At 40.6% G+C, this 13,872-nt stretch overlaps 2 protein-coding genes across 2 annotated transcripts in view; one reads left to right on the forward strand and one right to left on the reverse strand.

Annotated features, from left to right (window-relative positions):
- The window catches only part of clcn2a (chloride channel, voltage-sensitive 2a), a 78,123-nt gene extending 73,534 nt beyond the window's left edge, over positions 1-4,589 (reverse strand). The window contains exon 1 of the mRNA XM_077556443.1: positions 4,120-4,589. The gene's annotated coding sequence lies outside the window, so the exon portion shown is untranslated. The remainder of the gene's footprint in view (positions 1-4,119) is intronic.
- On the forward strand, positions 3,283-13,789 carry thpo (thrombopoietin). The gene is given in 8 exon segments (XM_077556341.1): positions 3,283-3,323; positions 7,750-7,859; positions 7,970-8,004; positions 8,006-8,069; positions 8,160-8,284; positions 10,019-10,105; positions 10,206-10,370; positions 12,129-13,789. Coding segments are annotated over 8 exon segments (801 nt in total). The 3' UTR covers positions 12,303-13,789.
- The last annotated feature ends 83 nt before the right edge of the window (positions 13,790-13,872 follow it).

Here is a 13,872-nt window from a genome sequence, read left to right on the forward strand (position 1 = left end):
GCAAGCTGTCAAATGTGTATAGGAAAAAGATATTTATTTATTGAGCTGAACTAAAAGGCAGTGTGGGTCGGCTATCAGTGTATTAGCCGGGTTATCCCTTACAAGCAAGCAATTCCACTTCAAATGTGGTACCAGCGATCAGCATTAAAGGACAAGCCTTCGGAGTTTTTTGAAAGCGCAGGGATCCCCCTCCCACTATTTCAACAATACCAATCATCATAATGGTGCAATGGTGAGTTAGATATGCAATTAATTATTTCTTTTGATTTGCTTCTATGTCAATCATAAAAAAAATGTCTATGTTAATGTGACTCGCTCAGTCTGTGGTAATTTCACAATTAAGTGTGACGTTTTTCTCTCACAGACTTCATAACATTCACAAGTCTCAGGAAATGCCACGCTCCATGATTTACAGCCAGCCTCAAATCTCCTTGAATCATGTCACTCTTGTGTTTGCACCCCCATTCACAACATACTTGGGTGTCAGATATCAAGACAACATAGATGAAAAGTGCACAGATGTGTAAAAAAAACAAATAAGACGTACACGTAAACAGGAGAATAAAGCCCCAAAAAACATTTTCTATATAATGTGTTGTGTCTTTCATATACTAAAAAATGTTTAAATGGGTATGTGTTCCTCCGCTTTGGCAATATTTTATAAACAAATGCCCTGCTCATTGGTAGCAGCCCTTGAGCACACACAAGGTCAAGGTTGCCCATTCTTGCACATGAACGCATCAAGGGAGCTTGTATCTGGCAGGTAAAAGCTCACACTTTAGGACGTAACGCTTAAAGGCCATGTCATTTTCTGCACATATCGTCAGCTCATCATTGCGGGCTTTTCATACACTTACAGTTAGATAAAGTCACTGAAAACTGTTGAGGAGAACTGAGAAAATGGCATTACATTAAACAATTTACCAATTTAACATACCCCATCGATCAAGAATTATATGGAGTAAAATAACAGGCCACTTTACACGCCACTACTTAAGCCGAGTTGAACGGGGCAAGCGACTTCTATTGGCGGAAGCTGAGCTCAGATTGTGACGTGAAGTGAAAAATAATCTAACTAATTTTCACTCATGGAGGCAGCACATCATACACTACGCTTCAGCAGACAAGTCGTCAAGCACCCCCTCATGTATTCATGTATCAAGTGTACAATTGACATGGGTTCGTGTTTCACACGGTGTCATCCAAACATTGCTGTAAAGTGGCTTTGGATCTTCAGACAGTCTAGCACCCAAGTCGTGGAGAGAGAAACTCAAATGTGACGGTGGATATTATGTAAATCAGGGATATTCAGAAAGGCTCACTCACGCACACATTTTTAGAAATCCAGAGCTGACAAAAGATTTAGTAGCAGTTCAATTTCACACTTGTGAGGAAGGAATTCCAGAGACCTAGTTTTATGCAATCCATTAAAAAGTCAATACGGTATTCCATATTATGTCCCCTTTAAAGCAGGTTGCGTCATTTTTATTTATTTTTTGCCTAGAGGAATGCCACCGATTTCGTTTTAGCCCCTAACGGCTTGACTGAAATATTGTGGCCATGACAGCCAAGGAACTAGGTGCTCTGTAGCCCCGAGCACCAGAACACTGACCCACATCTCAACATCCCCGCAGAACCCTGTAGAGTTGTACAATCCACATGAAGAGCCACTGTCTGATAGTGTCACCTGTTATGTCTATACTTAGTGTATAACAACAAAGATCAATAAGTTTTGTTTGCCAGTAAGCACCATGACCACATGAACAGGAAAACCATGAAGGTGACCCCCTGCTAGCGTTCTAGCTAAATTGGAAATTAATCTACAATCATAAAATAATTTATTTTAAAATAATTATTTTCAGTGAAATCTACAAAGTCCAACACAAATCAGTAGTTCTCTGATGGGAGAAATTGAAGTGAATATCTGATTATCATTAATATATTACTTGGACACTGTCAATGTTGTGCTACATATACAAGGCGCCATGTCATACACTATTGCAGTGATTCCCAACCAGTGTTTTGCAAAACATTAATATTAATCAATTTTACTTAATGGACCAAAAATTATTATTTCCCAAAAATAATGTTTCTTTGTTCTTCTATCTATGCCAGCGATATATAGTGACGGGGGGGATGAAATGCTCCTTCCGCTAGATGGCAGAAAATTAAACTGCATCTGCCTACCTGAGGTGAGTGTTTCAATTGTTCATACTTGAATGTATAAGAGATATATTTTATTAAATGAACAAATAAGTTAATGAACAATATCAGATTTTTTTTTGCATCCACTTTTTTATTTTTCTATTTGTGAATCATAAGCTTGCTTCATTTTATTGTCCGTGTTTTTGACAATAAGCAAGACAAGGCAGTTTTATTTCTATAGCACATTTCATAAACAGAACTACAAACATTAACGAAAACATCACTTAATGACATTCAGAAGCAAAGTAGAGAAAGCAAAAGTACCTTACAAAAAATGACTAAAAGAACATACATAGACGTTAAAACAAATGAACAGAAAACTTTAAAAGTATTTAAGAGTAAAGAAATAAGAGTTGTTTTCCCTTTAAATGTTTTGATTTATTACGAATGTTTCGAAGACCTTAAAAGGTATACAGTAGGGAAAAAAGCAAAGTTTGTAACCGAGATTTAAAAGCATTTACACTTTGGGCTGACTTCACTTTTGTTGGCAGCTCATTCCATGTGTGTGCAACATAACAGCTAAATACAGCTTCACCATGTTTACTTTGAACTCTGGGTTCTACGAATTGACCCAAGTCTGCAGATACCAAAACCCTATTGGGTTTATATTTAATCAGCATTTCTTTCGTGCATTCAGGACCCAAATTATTTAGTGACTTTTAGACCAGTAGCATAATTTTGAAATCTATACTATAGCTGACTGTGAGCCAGTGGAAAGCCTTTAGGACTGGAGTGATATGTTCTGATCTCTTTGTTTTGGTCAGAGCCTGAGCTGCAGCGTTCTGAATGAGCTGCAACTGTCTGATCCTCTTTTGAGAGAGTCCAGATGCTGAAAGTCAGGTCTGAGTCTATCAGAACTCCAAGATTTCAAACTCGGTCTCTGGTTTCTAAAGATAGGTACTTTAGGTGTTTTCTAACAGCAATCCTCTTTTCTTTATTGCAGAAAACAAGTACTTCTGTTTTGTTTTGGTTGAGCTGAAGGAAATGTCAGTTCTCTAGACAGTGACACTATACATTAATTGAACTGCTGCCATTTTGGAACATCAATAAATACAGTTGTGTGTCATCTGCATAACCATGACAGCCAGGATTGGCGTTCTGAAGCATTTCACCGAAAGGTACTACAGCATGCTAGTAGGCGGCCTCATTAGGGAGATTCACAAATCCTGATGTGTTACTGCTGTGTCTGAAAGGGATTTCCTTATGTCTTGTTTACACAAACCAATATCAACTGTCTCTCAGGGGCCCATTACTTTGGACCAGCCAGAATCCACGAGATTGGGGCCTTATGTGGGGGGATGCCCAGCACATTTTTGCAGTGTCTAAAGCAGTGCCATTGTTTTGTTATTGATCAGGACCAATGTCAGTTGTTTCTCATGGCTCCCTTCATCTCGGGGTCATTGGCATTTTCTTGGGTTGCATGCCAGACAGGAGGCAGCAATGTTCGCTTTTTATATATACACAGCAACCACCTGTGTCTTTTGTTTACACCAGTGGTGTCCAAACTCGGTCCTCGAGGGCCGGTAGTCCTGCAGGTTTTTGAGGTTTCCCTGCTCCAACGCACCTGTTCCAATCAACAAGGTCGTTATCATGCTTATGCAGAGCTTGCTGATGAGCTTCAGCTGTGTTGGAGGAGAGAAATATCCAAAACCTGCGGGACTACCGGCCCCCGAGGACCGAGTTTGGACACCACTGGTTTACACCATGACAGAAAGTCTGCAAGTTTATCTAAATCAAAGTAAGAATAAGCACCCAGAGGGGATGGAAGTAACCAAAGAAGCAAAAATATCACACTCGCATCCAATAAGACCTTCTGGCAGCATTTGCCCTTGAGCAAAAATGTGGACAGTTGAGCAGAGACCGAATTTTTGACAGTTTAGAGATATAGAAAGGAGTCGGACGTAACATACTCACCTTTACCCTGGGTGACTTTTCTCCTCCAGGCGCTTCCAAATCGTCAGCTGCGTCGCTCCATTGCACCTCGCAGGAAGAAGTTGAGCCAAGGACGCGCGCAGCCACAGGTTGTGTGTGGCTGCCGCTCTCCTTAATCGATAACGTGACTCGGCTGCAAATGACACGCGTGGGAGGTCTGGGTGGATGCCACCCGCTGGCCCCACGCAGATGTGCAATCCATTCACTGGGTCCAAAAAAAAAACAAAAGTTGCCCGCGCGGCGCGCAATTAGCGGGTTTGGCGCACACAAGCGAGCAGCTTGGATCTATATCAGCAACGGCGATTATGCGTTTGTGTGCTGTAATGAGCCTCCCAGGCGAAGACAGAAAGTCGTCCTATTAGGCCGGCTACGGCTGATGTAGGAGGAAGAAGACAGCGGGGTTCCGGGAGTCGTGTCCGTGATGCAATGCGGGTAGCGCCGGTGCCGCGTCCTGCAGCTTTCTCCATGCGTGTAGCAATGCTGTCACCCCGGTCATTCGCTGGGGAGCACTTGCGTGCATTTGTCTTAATTTCTGCATTGTCTGCAGAGACAAGGGAGGGGAGGAGGAGGAGGTGGGAAACTATGTGTATATTTTCCCTCGCTGATCTCCCCATTCTCTCCCCGATGCACACACAATGTCATTGGGGAAGTGTGTGGAGAGTGGTGTATGGGGATGGAGTGCACTAGGTACCTATAGGTTTTCTTCAGTGGGGAATTAATAAATTAATGCACCCCTTATCACGTCACATTTATATAATATAAACTATAAGCAAACACCATACCGTTTCTACTTCAATATTTTGATCTAACAATAAATACATCATATGCTGGTTATTAAATGTATTGATGTGTGCAGATCGCTACAGATGTCTTTTGGTATCATCGCAGTTGGCTGCAACAAGTTTTGCTCTGACCAAACAATCAAGACGACAGAAAAATGCTGGCATTATCAGATGAGAGGAAAGATGTGAAATCTTATTGGTTAAAGATCCCTTTCACATCGAAAAGTAAAACCCTTTCACTATTCACTAAATGTTTTCCATGTCAGTCATGCACACAGGATCGAATGTTTATATCCATCACTCTCAACAACCAACATATTTTTTCACAACACAACACAACACTGTTTGGGAATCACTGAATTAGATTGACAGACAGAGGCTGAAATCTGATTGGACAAAAAATATAACACATACTGTACACAGTAAATTATGTAGAGTAAATTTGACTCTATTTAGAGTGGGCCCAAATAGACTCAGTTTTAGAGTGATATTTAGACTTGGAAGAGAGTAAAATAAAGAATTAAATTTTTTTTTTTTTAGATAAAAGTCACTCAAGGGTTGAGGAACGAGCTCACGACCTTCAGACTGTCAATCTACTTCAAAAACATCATTTTTGGTCTCCTCTTAGAGATAAGCAAACAGTCAGGCATAGCTTAGGCGGTAGTGTGGCAGTCTCCCAAGCTCAAGCTGAAGGTCGTGAGTTCCTTTCTCAACCCTTGAGTGACTTGTATTTTTTCTCCCTCAATTCTTTATTTTACTCTCCTCCAAGTGTAAATATTAGCCTACTATAAAACAGAGTATATTTGATCCCACTCAAAATAGAGTCAAACTTACTCTAAATTGAGTCAAATTTACTCTACAGAATTTACTGTGTACAGATAATAATAGACTATTAAGAATAAATTAATGCAATTCCATGGAAAAGATGGAAGAATTTAAGTTGTACATGTAGGTCAGTGATTCTGACAGTCTCCAGGCCAGCAGTGAAAGCCTTCCTGACCATTGCCTCCAACCACTGCAATGGGGTCTAAATCTAGGCGTTATCCATTTCGATAATGACCTCCACAAACAGCCTGGACCATACAGGGGAGCTCAGTCAACGTCCAAACTAATGATAGGACAAACACAGCTGTCCAAAATGAGAATGGATGGCACATCCCGAAGTGCTTTCTCCTGGCTGTGTGCTTTTTGACAGCTGTTATAGCTCCCTCAACCTGACAATCACATTGCATCTTAGTCGTCTTCCAGCTGAGGCCTCCAAACATACAAACTAAAGGATGCTGACTGATAAATTGATGGAGTAAATACATAGAAGACACAACATGGCAGGAATTGTGTGATCTGGATACAGATGAAGCATTCATCCATCCTTTTTGTATACCTCAGGCCTTCGTTACAGTGGTTGGTGATCCGGAGCCCATACATGACTGCGGGCAAGAGTTAGGGTACAACACAGCAGTGACCACACCAAGGTGGTCTAACCAGATTTTGGACCATGGTTTACAAGCCAAAATCGTCCCAAGTCAAAATGAGTTGTAGTCTACCACTCAACTATACACAAATTCAGTTGTTAAATGACAACAGTAAAGATTTTTATGAAGAACACTTCTAGGCCATGAATGTCAAGCAATCAAATGAACAACATTAAGTATGGCGGTAAGAGCATCTTGGGCCGCGTGACCACATATTTTTACACCATGCGCAAAGTAGATCCTCGCACTTATGACGGGACTGTCAATAAAGCCGACTGAACAATTAGCAGAGGTTTAAAATGGTGACAAATTGGTGTATTCCATTTAAGCCTATGGAAAAAATGATGTCAATATCGGGAAACAATAAGAGGTCAACCGCTGTCCTGGAACTGATAAGTTCAGCCTTAAGTGGGAAATTTAAGAATTTTCCGCCCTTTAAAATAAAATATTTTGGGATTTCTCCCTCCCTAATTTACTCGGAAAACAGTTGGTGAAAACTAATGTAAAAGTTCAACTTGTTTGATATTTATGACTGAAAAATGATTGTGTGCAGTCAACACCAAGTTTTGACGATGCATGTAGGCCTAGTCCGTGAGTGTGACATGAAACGGAACAATGGTAGCCAACATAGCAAGGTTTTACATTCGGACAAATGGGCCAAATTTGAGAATTTTTCATTACTTGCAGCTTGCAATCACCATTTCTGAAAGATTATGCTGTTGTGAGGGTGAAAAAAGTGTTTGTTTGTTTATGTTTTTTTGTCTCGCCAATCAGAGCAACTATTGTAAAAGCATTTACAATCGCAAATTCTTGTGTGTGTGTGTGTGTGTGTGTGTGTGGGTCCTTTTGTTTGATTGTGACGTGAAACAAAATGCTAGCCAATTAGCATGATGTCCGTTACCAAACATAAATAGAGGATCAATTGGCTGGCTGTTTGTATAGTAAGTAAGTTTCTCACAAGTCATTTGCCACGATAAAAAGCAGCACAAAGAGAAGGTACAAAGCCAAAGACAGAAAGACTTGATGATATCGAACCTCCTTATTGGGATGCAACAGCACCATGGAGCAATGAGAGGAGTTCGCTATATAACTTTGAATGACAGTCAAGGGACTGAAAACTATTGGTCACAGGTTGTAATCTTAAAAGTATGTGCATTGGATCAACTCGATAAATGTCCACATATATGGAATACACCCCCACCCACAAGTTGCTCCCTCTATTCTGGTTTGGTGATATGAACCAGAAGGGCTACCTCTTCTGGCCACTTTGACAAAAGGTAAATAGCCTCCAGCATTGATGATTTGATGTCACTTGTGCAAATGGAGTCTTTCACAATCATAAATCATTAACCTTTCAGTCAGCCAGGAAGCTGTCCCATGAGCACCAAAAGCTCCGTGGGTGGCGAAAGTAAACACCGTATCAATGAAATCCAGTTTTGCTTCTATACGGGTTTAAGTATGCTGGAAAGTTGGAGCACAGCCTGCTCTCAGGCTAGATAGCGCTTCCCCTCCGCTGAATAAAAAGACTGGAAAGCAAGAGGGGAGAACACAAAAGGAAACACGGCTCCTCTCGGTGAGACCACGCTGTGGACATGGGACATTTTCCACCTGGCTTGTCTTCTTAATGGAACAAATGTGGACTTATCGAGCGTGGCAACGCAGGGCATGGATTTAAGCAGTGAGTAGCAGGAGATGTACTTTACGGGCTGAACAGGACTCAGGGTTTTGCTGTGACTCGACTTCAGTGTGTGTTGATGTGTTCATCCAGGACTCCTGCTGATATGTATGCTAGCCTCTGAAGTGCTGTATGCCGAAACCAAGCCCATTGACTTTGTGTGCAGCAGATCAGCAAGGAGAGCAATGAATATTGTGGCAGAGATGCAGACGGCGCTGGTGAGGCTTCAAGTTGAACTTTCTCACATTTACTGTACATACTTCTTTAAGGTACAGTGGCATGGGTGGGGCCGTGGGCGGCGGGGGGTTGGTTGTGGTGGGTGGCGGGTGTGGGTGGGGGGGGGAGCGGGGCTGTGGGCCAGTGGGGTGCCTGGTGGGCCTGCCGTGCCCCGTTCTGCTACGTTAGGCTTGGGGCGCGGGCCGTGTTTGGGTGGGGGGCGCTCCGGGCTCCTGGGTTTGCTCTCCGGCCGGTGGCCCCCACGGGGCCCGGGGGTCGACGGCTCCCTTTTTTGGTGGAGGTTTTCATGTATGCCAGGTTCACCACATCAGCATATACTGAAATTCAAACACAATCTGCTACTTCCTCTAGGCGCTGAATCGGAGGAGGCTGATGTCAGTGGATCTCACTCTGCTTCATCTATCCTTCCTTCCTTTCTTCCTTTCTTCAGTCTTTCCTTTGGTCTCTTGAGGTCTCCCTCATTTGTTGGAATTTAGATGTTTCTGGGGTTGGTGAAAGATTCTGGTTTGTAACCCTGTGCGTAGTAGGTGGTGTCTGGTCGGTGCTGGATTTCACTTTTCTTTCTTTTCTTTGATCCTTCCTCTGGTCTCCTGACAACTTCACGACTATAGGGATTCTGAAGTATTCGGTTTAGGTGTCGGGTATGGGAATTTTAATAGGTTTCAGGTGAATTAATGAGCGCAAACTCACATGAACGCACACACACACACAAAAGAGAGAGAGCAATGATGATGACATGTTGAATCGGTAAGATTACCGAATGAACAATACTGAGTGAGCTCTCTTTAAAAAAAAAAAATCATGTGAGTCTACTTTGTGTTTTCTGATCAAATCTGCACTAAAAATGTAAAGTGTGTTCACTTTATAACCAAACCTTTTTTGTAGCAAAACCGCTCATAGGGCCATTATGAAACTGTAACCACCTCATCATACATTACACAAATGCTCTCACATTGGGTATTTATTCATTCACATTTAATTATATTGTATTATATTTTTTAACAACAAAGTGGCAAGCACCTACAACTATTTACAATTTTATGTTAATAAGGCATTTGGTGAACATAAATGCTTGTAAAACTGGTCAAAGTGAAGAAAAATTGCAATTTCCGTACAGGTTTTCTGCCAAACTAAAAAGAATAAATTAATCCATCACTGAAGATGAAGTAGACCCTTTAATTGCCTGACGTTAGTGACCTTGACCTTTTTTTAAGCAATTTTAGAGGTAGATGTTTTCAGAATGTTCTGGTTAAATTTCAAATACTGTGAAGGGGACCCCTGTCTACTCACGGTTCGGCACCTGTGTATTTACCTATAACAAATTATTTTTCAATAATTTATTTCAAAAAATACAATGGAAGGATGGATATTTTTCTTTAATTTTATTTAATTCATATTTTTGTGGGGGTACTGGCAATCTCCGGTTTTCGTACAAAACAGTTATTGGAGATTTATCCCCATTTTTTTAAATGAATTTTTGGGCTTTGAAAAAACAAAATGGAAAACAAAAATAATTCAGTGAATTTATAATTGCTGTTAATTGTATGCAGATAACACCTGGGCATAAACACAGACCATAGGGGTGAATAAAAGAGAATAGGCTAAAAAAAAACACTGCAACTGACCAAATATGGCGTTGAACATTGGGGGCACAATTGTATGTAATCTCAAACTCACTGGTTCGTATTTCCACTTCCAAAACTCTATCCTTGCAGAACAACTGCAACAGTTCCGCCATCCTGCCAACGCCAGTTCAGCTACCCTGCACCGAGCTCCACGTAGCATCTTGGGAAAGAAAATCAGTATGTTAGTGCACCCATGAGTCCAATGATCATTCAATTATTTTACTTACAATCGATAATTTCCTCCAACGACCACATTTCACTTGTCTGCATTTCACAGCACCATGAGAGGAGACAAGACATCAGTGCTTCCTTGAGGCTTCTTTTCGACGGTGTCAAGGTTGCGAGGCCCCTCAACCAGGCAGAATGTGGTTCAGTGCTTTTGCAGAGATTGGAGCACAACGTCAACAGCTACCTCCTCATCCTCACACATCTTCAATTGAGTGTAAGAGGCTGTCAAGGTGACACAATTACAGTAGAGAAAAGCAGTAAGCGCTCATTCTATGATTTGTTGGTCAAGTGCAATCACATTGTCCAGATTGTGACATGATGTTTACAATATTAACTATGATGTTATTTCTAAACGTGTTACCAAAAAAAAAATCCTTCCACTAGCAACCTTCATACTTTTCTGTAATATCAAATCACTGAGTCACTGAGTGTTAATGGGTTTCTCTTTGTGCACCCGCAAAGAATTCAGAAGCATTATCAGTCTCATGAAGTGTGGAAACATCCGGGCTTCTCGTAAGGCTTTTAGAATTACTGGTTCTCCGGGAATGATGCAGGGAACGTTTTCTGACCCCAAAGACTTCCTTCCTCAGGACAAGAAGAAGATAGGAGAGCATACTTTCCACATGAGACCTCTTGAAAGGCTGGAACAAATGTCCTCTATTATGTTTTTTATGTAGTCGAAAATCTGCTTAAGTGGTGTCTCCAAAGTCTAACAAAATATTAGGGGTGTGCCAAAAAATCGATTCTAATAAGAATCATGATTCTCATTTAGTACGATTCTGAATCGATTTAAAATGTCCCAAAATCGATTTTATTTAAATTATATAAGTCTTGCCTTTGTCTGTGTGTGCCTTTATTTGGAGCGCTGTTCATAATGTACCCGGTTTGGCCACTGAGGGGCAGTGTGGTTCCACGCAGTCTAATACACTGTTAAGTCGTTGCCACATTAGAGAGTAGAAGGAAAAAGTCACCATCAAGTTATTCCAATAAAAGTTGTTTTTTTGCAGTGTGGAGCCGTTCTTTTGAGTGATAAAAGTGCTGCGAGTAGCGCACTAATTAGCATTAGCGAATCAAACTGGGGTAGATTATTACAATTCCTTGCACATCTACTGTATAGATTGAAGCAAAAATCATTGTCAATCCAATTATTTTCAATCAAAAAACGTTCTTAAACGAAAATCGATTCTGAATCGAATCAAGAGACATTCAAAGATTCCCACCCCTACAAAATATGCTCCAAAGGTTGACTTCTTCTTAACTGTATGCATGTAAATTGTACCACTTGCTTGAATTCAGAGGTTTTAAAAGCCAATACTAAAAAAAAAAAAAAACATACTGACAATCTGCTCGACTGAACATTTTCCCTCCCTTCCGTCAGCAAGTGTCAGATTATCATGTGTCTCTGAAAGATTATCGTGAGCGATTATCCTGTGGTATGGGTATGATTTTTCCTTCCTTGTGATCAAAGTCAGCAAAACCCAGAATATCAGATATCTTTAAAAGATTATATTAAGTGATTATACTTTGGTCGGTTGTGTGTGTGAGTTTAAAAATTGGTTAAGGAAGTCAACCCCCCAAAAAATTCTTGACAATAATCCAGCAGTTTTTATCGATATCAGAAGGCGGCCATTTTGCCACTTGCTGTTGAGTGAAAATGACATCACAGTTGCTCAGGTCTCATAACAACCAATCACAGCTCTGTTTTAGAAAATAGGTGAGCTGTGATTGGTTGAAGCCTGAGCCCTGAGTAACTGTGATGTCAACTTCATTCGACAGCAAGTGGCAAAATGGCCGCCGCCTGAGATGGGTAAAAACGGCTGGATTTTGCTGCATAACACATATTCCACAAATGTCATGTTCAGATGAGTGAGGTCACATATAACATATTATTGTCAAGAAATGTTTAAGGTTGACTAAAAGAGTCTGTACCCCAATTTCAACGCTTCACTGTGACTGTTGTGTATTCTGTTAGGACCAGCAGGGGCCAGTGGAAAGTGCAGAATTATCTTGTGTTCCTCGAAGCACCCTCAGTCTGAGCACGGTCCTGCTGAACTACAGGCGGCTAATCACGGGCAAACTGGAGCGGTTGATGATGAGCTTGGAAAGCAGATGCACTTCCCAGTTACAAGAGGAGCATCTTCAATAAAGCTAATTTTCATCACAAAAATGGTCCATGAAGGCCCAATGACAAACACCGCAAAATATGGAGCTTTGTCCAGAATTGGAAGACTGTGAGGATGTAGTTCATCAAACAGCTGTCATGATGTTCTTCTTTGGACCACTATCTCAATGAGTTAACTGGATCGCAAAATCAACAGCCCTTCTAGTGCACTCCATTTTTTTCAACTTTTTTTGAGCTATTTTATGCAATATTTTTTAAAACAGCTCCCACGTGTTTTAATAACATTGTGAGAGTGGATTATTACTTTTTTTTTTTACCATGACAACCGATGGTAGAGTCTGAAAATGAATGTACAGTATGTGGCGCATGGACACATCACCAAACACAAATATCACACCACCGCCATCACTGACTTGATAACTTCACTAATCAACCATGTATGTGCCGCTTATCAGAAGCTATCGGTGTTAGCTAATGCTAATCTGTGCATCCAACAATGCAGCTCTGCTTACCTTTGGGCTTTGACGTGATAGCAGTGGTGTTGCACCTGTGAAGATGTTGGTGTTTCCGCATGACAGTGTAGTTCAGCAGGAGGTTGTTTGAAAGTGGCTCTGGATCTTCACCCAGTTTAGCTGATCATGTCATGTAGGGAGAAATTCAGTGAAGGGACGCTATTACATAAACAAGCCAATTTGTGATGTCACACATCAATTAACATAAAAAAAAGTCTCGCTCTTGGACACATTTTTAGAAATGTTCTGATTAAAAAAGACTTGTTTCATTTTACACTAGATGTGGGCAGGCATTCCAGAGACCCAAATATTTGCATACGAGTCATTAAAAGGTCAATTTTCCATAAAACAAAATTAATCCACAATCAATAAATTCCACAAACGATAGAATTGTTAACAATCAATGCGTCAATCATTATGCCCATCTGGTAGTTTCTGAAAGTCTCCGTTTTGCACAACTGCAGACAGAATAAGAGGAAATATGAATGAAATGAACCACATAAATGACACTGTCAAAACTGAGGCAAAATCTGAATATATGAAGGCTAACCTCATCTTTCATAAGACTGGCACTTTCACTGAATTTAATGGGCATGTCAAATGCACAAATACAAAAAAATGTTGACAGCCTGCAGGCCCCATGTCGATGGTGAGATCATTTATAATTTTTTTCATCATGTCAGAAATCAACCATGTTGTTACACTGAAAAGTTACTGATCACAAAGCAGGCAAATGTGGTCTGGCTTTATTTTTTTTCTCTAGTACTTATTACTGGATTGATATTTAGCAGACTATGAGCTAAATTAACCAAGAGAATAAGGGATTGTTTCTGGTATATTGTATTGCTGTTGCACTTCTGATTTATGTTTACATGAGTCATGCTGTTTTTTTCCTTATGCTCTCTTGTGGATTCAAAACAACAATTCCTTTATTAAATAAAATGCGTGAAAATTTAACAATATCACATTTACAATCAATAAAGCATTTTTCAGCATGTAGACATTCAGTTCTGTCTGTTGTTTCATTTTATCCTTACATAAGGCTGTCTTTTAACAAAAACTAGCTGGTTGAAAAATCAACC

This window comes from Vanacampus margaritifer, chromosome 2 (assembly GCF_051991255.1).
Source record: "Vanacampus margaritifer isolate UIUO_Vmar chromosome 2, RoL_Vmar_1.0, whole genome shotgun sequence".
NCBI classification, from domain to species: domain Eukaryota; kingdom Metazoa; phylum Chordata; class Actinopteri; order Syngnathiformes; family Syngnathidae; genus Vanacampus; species Vanacampus margaritifer.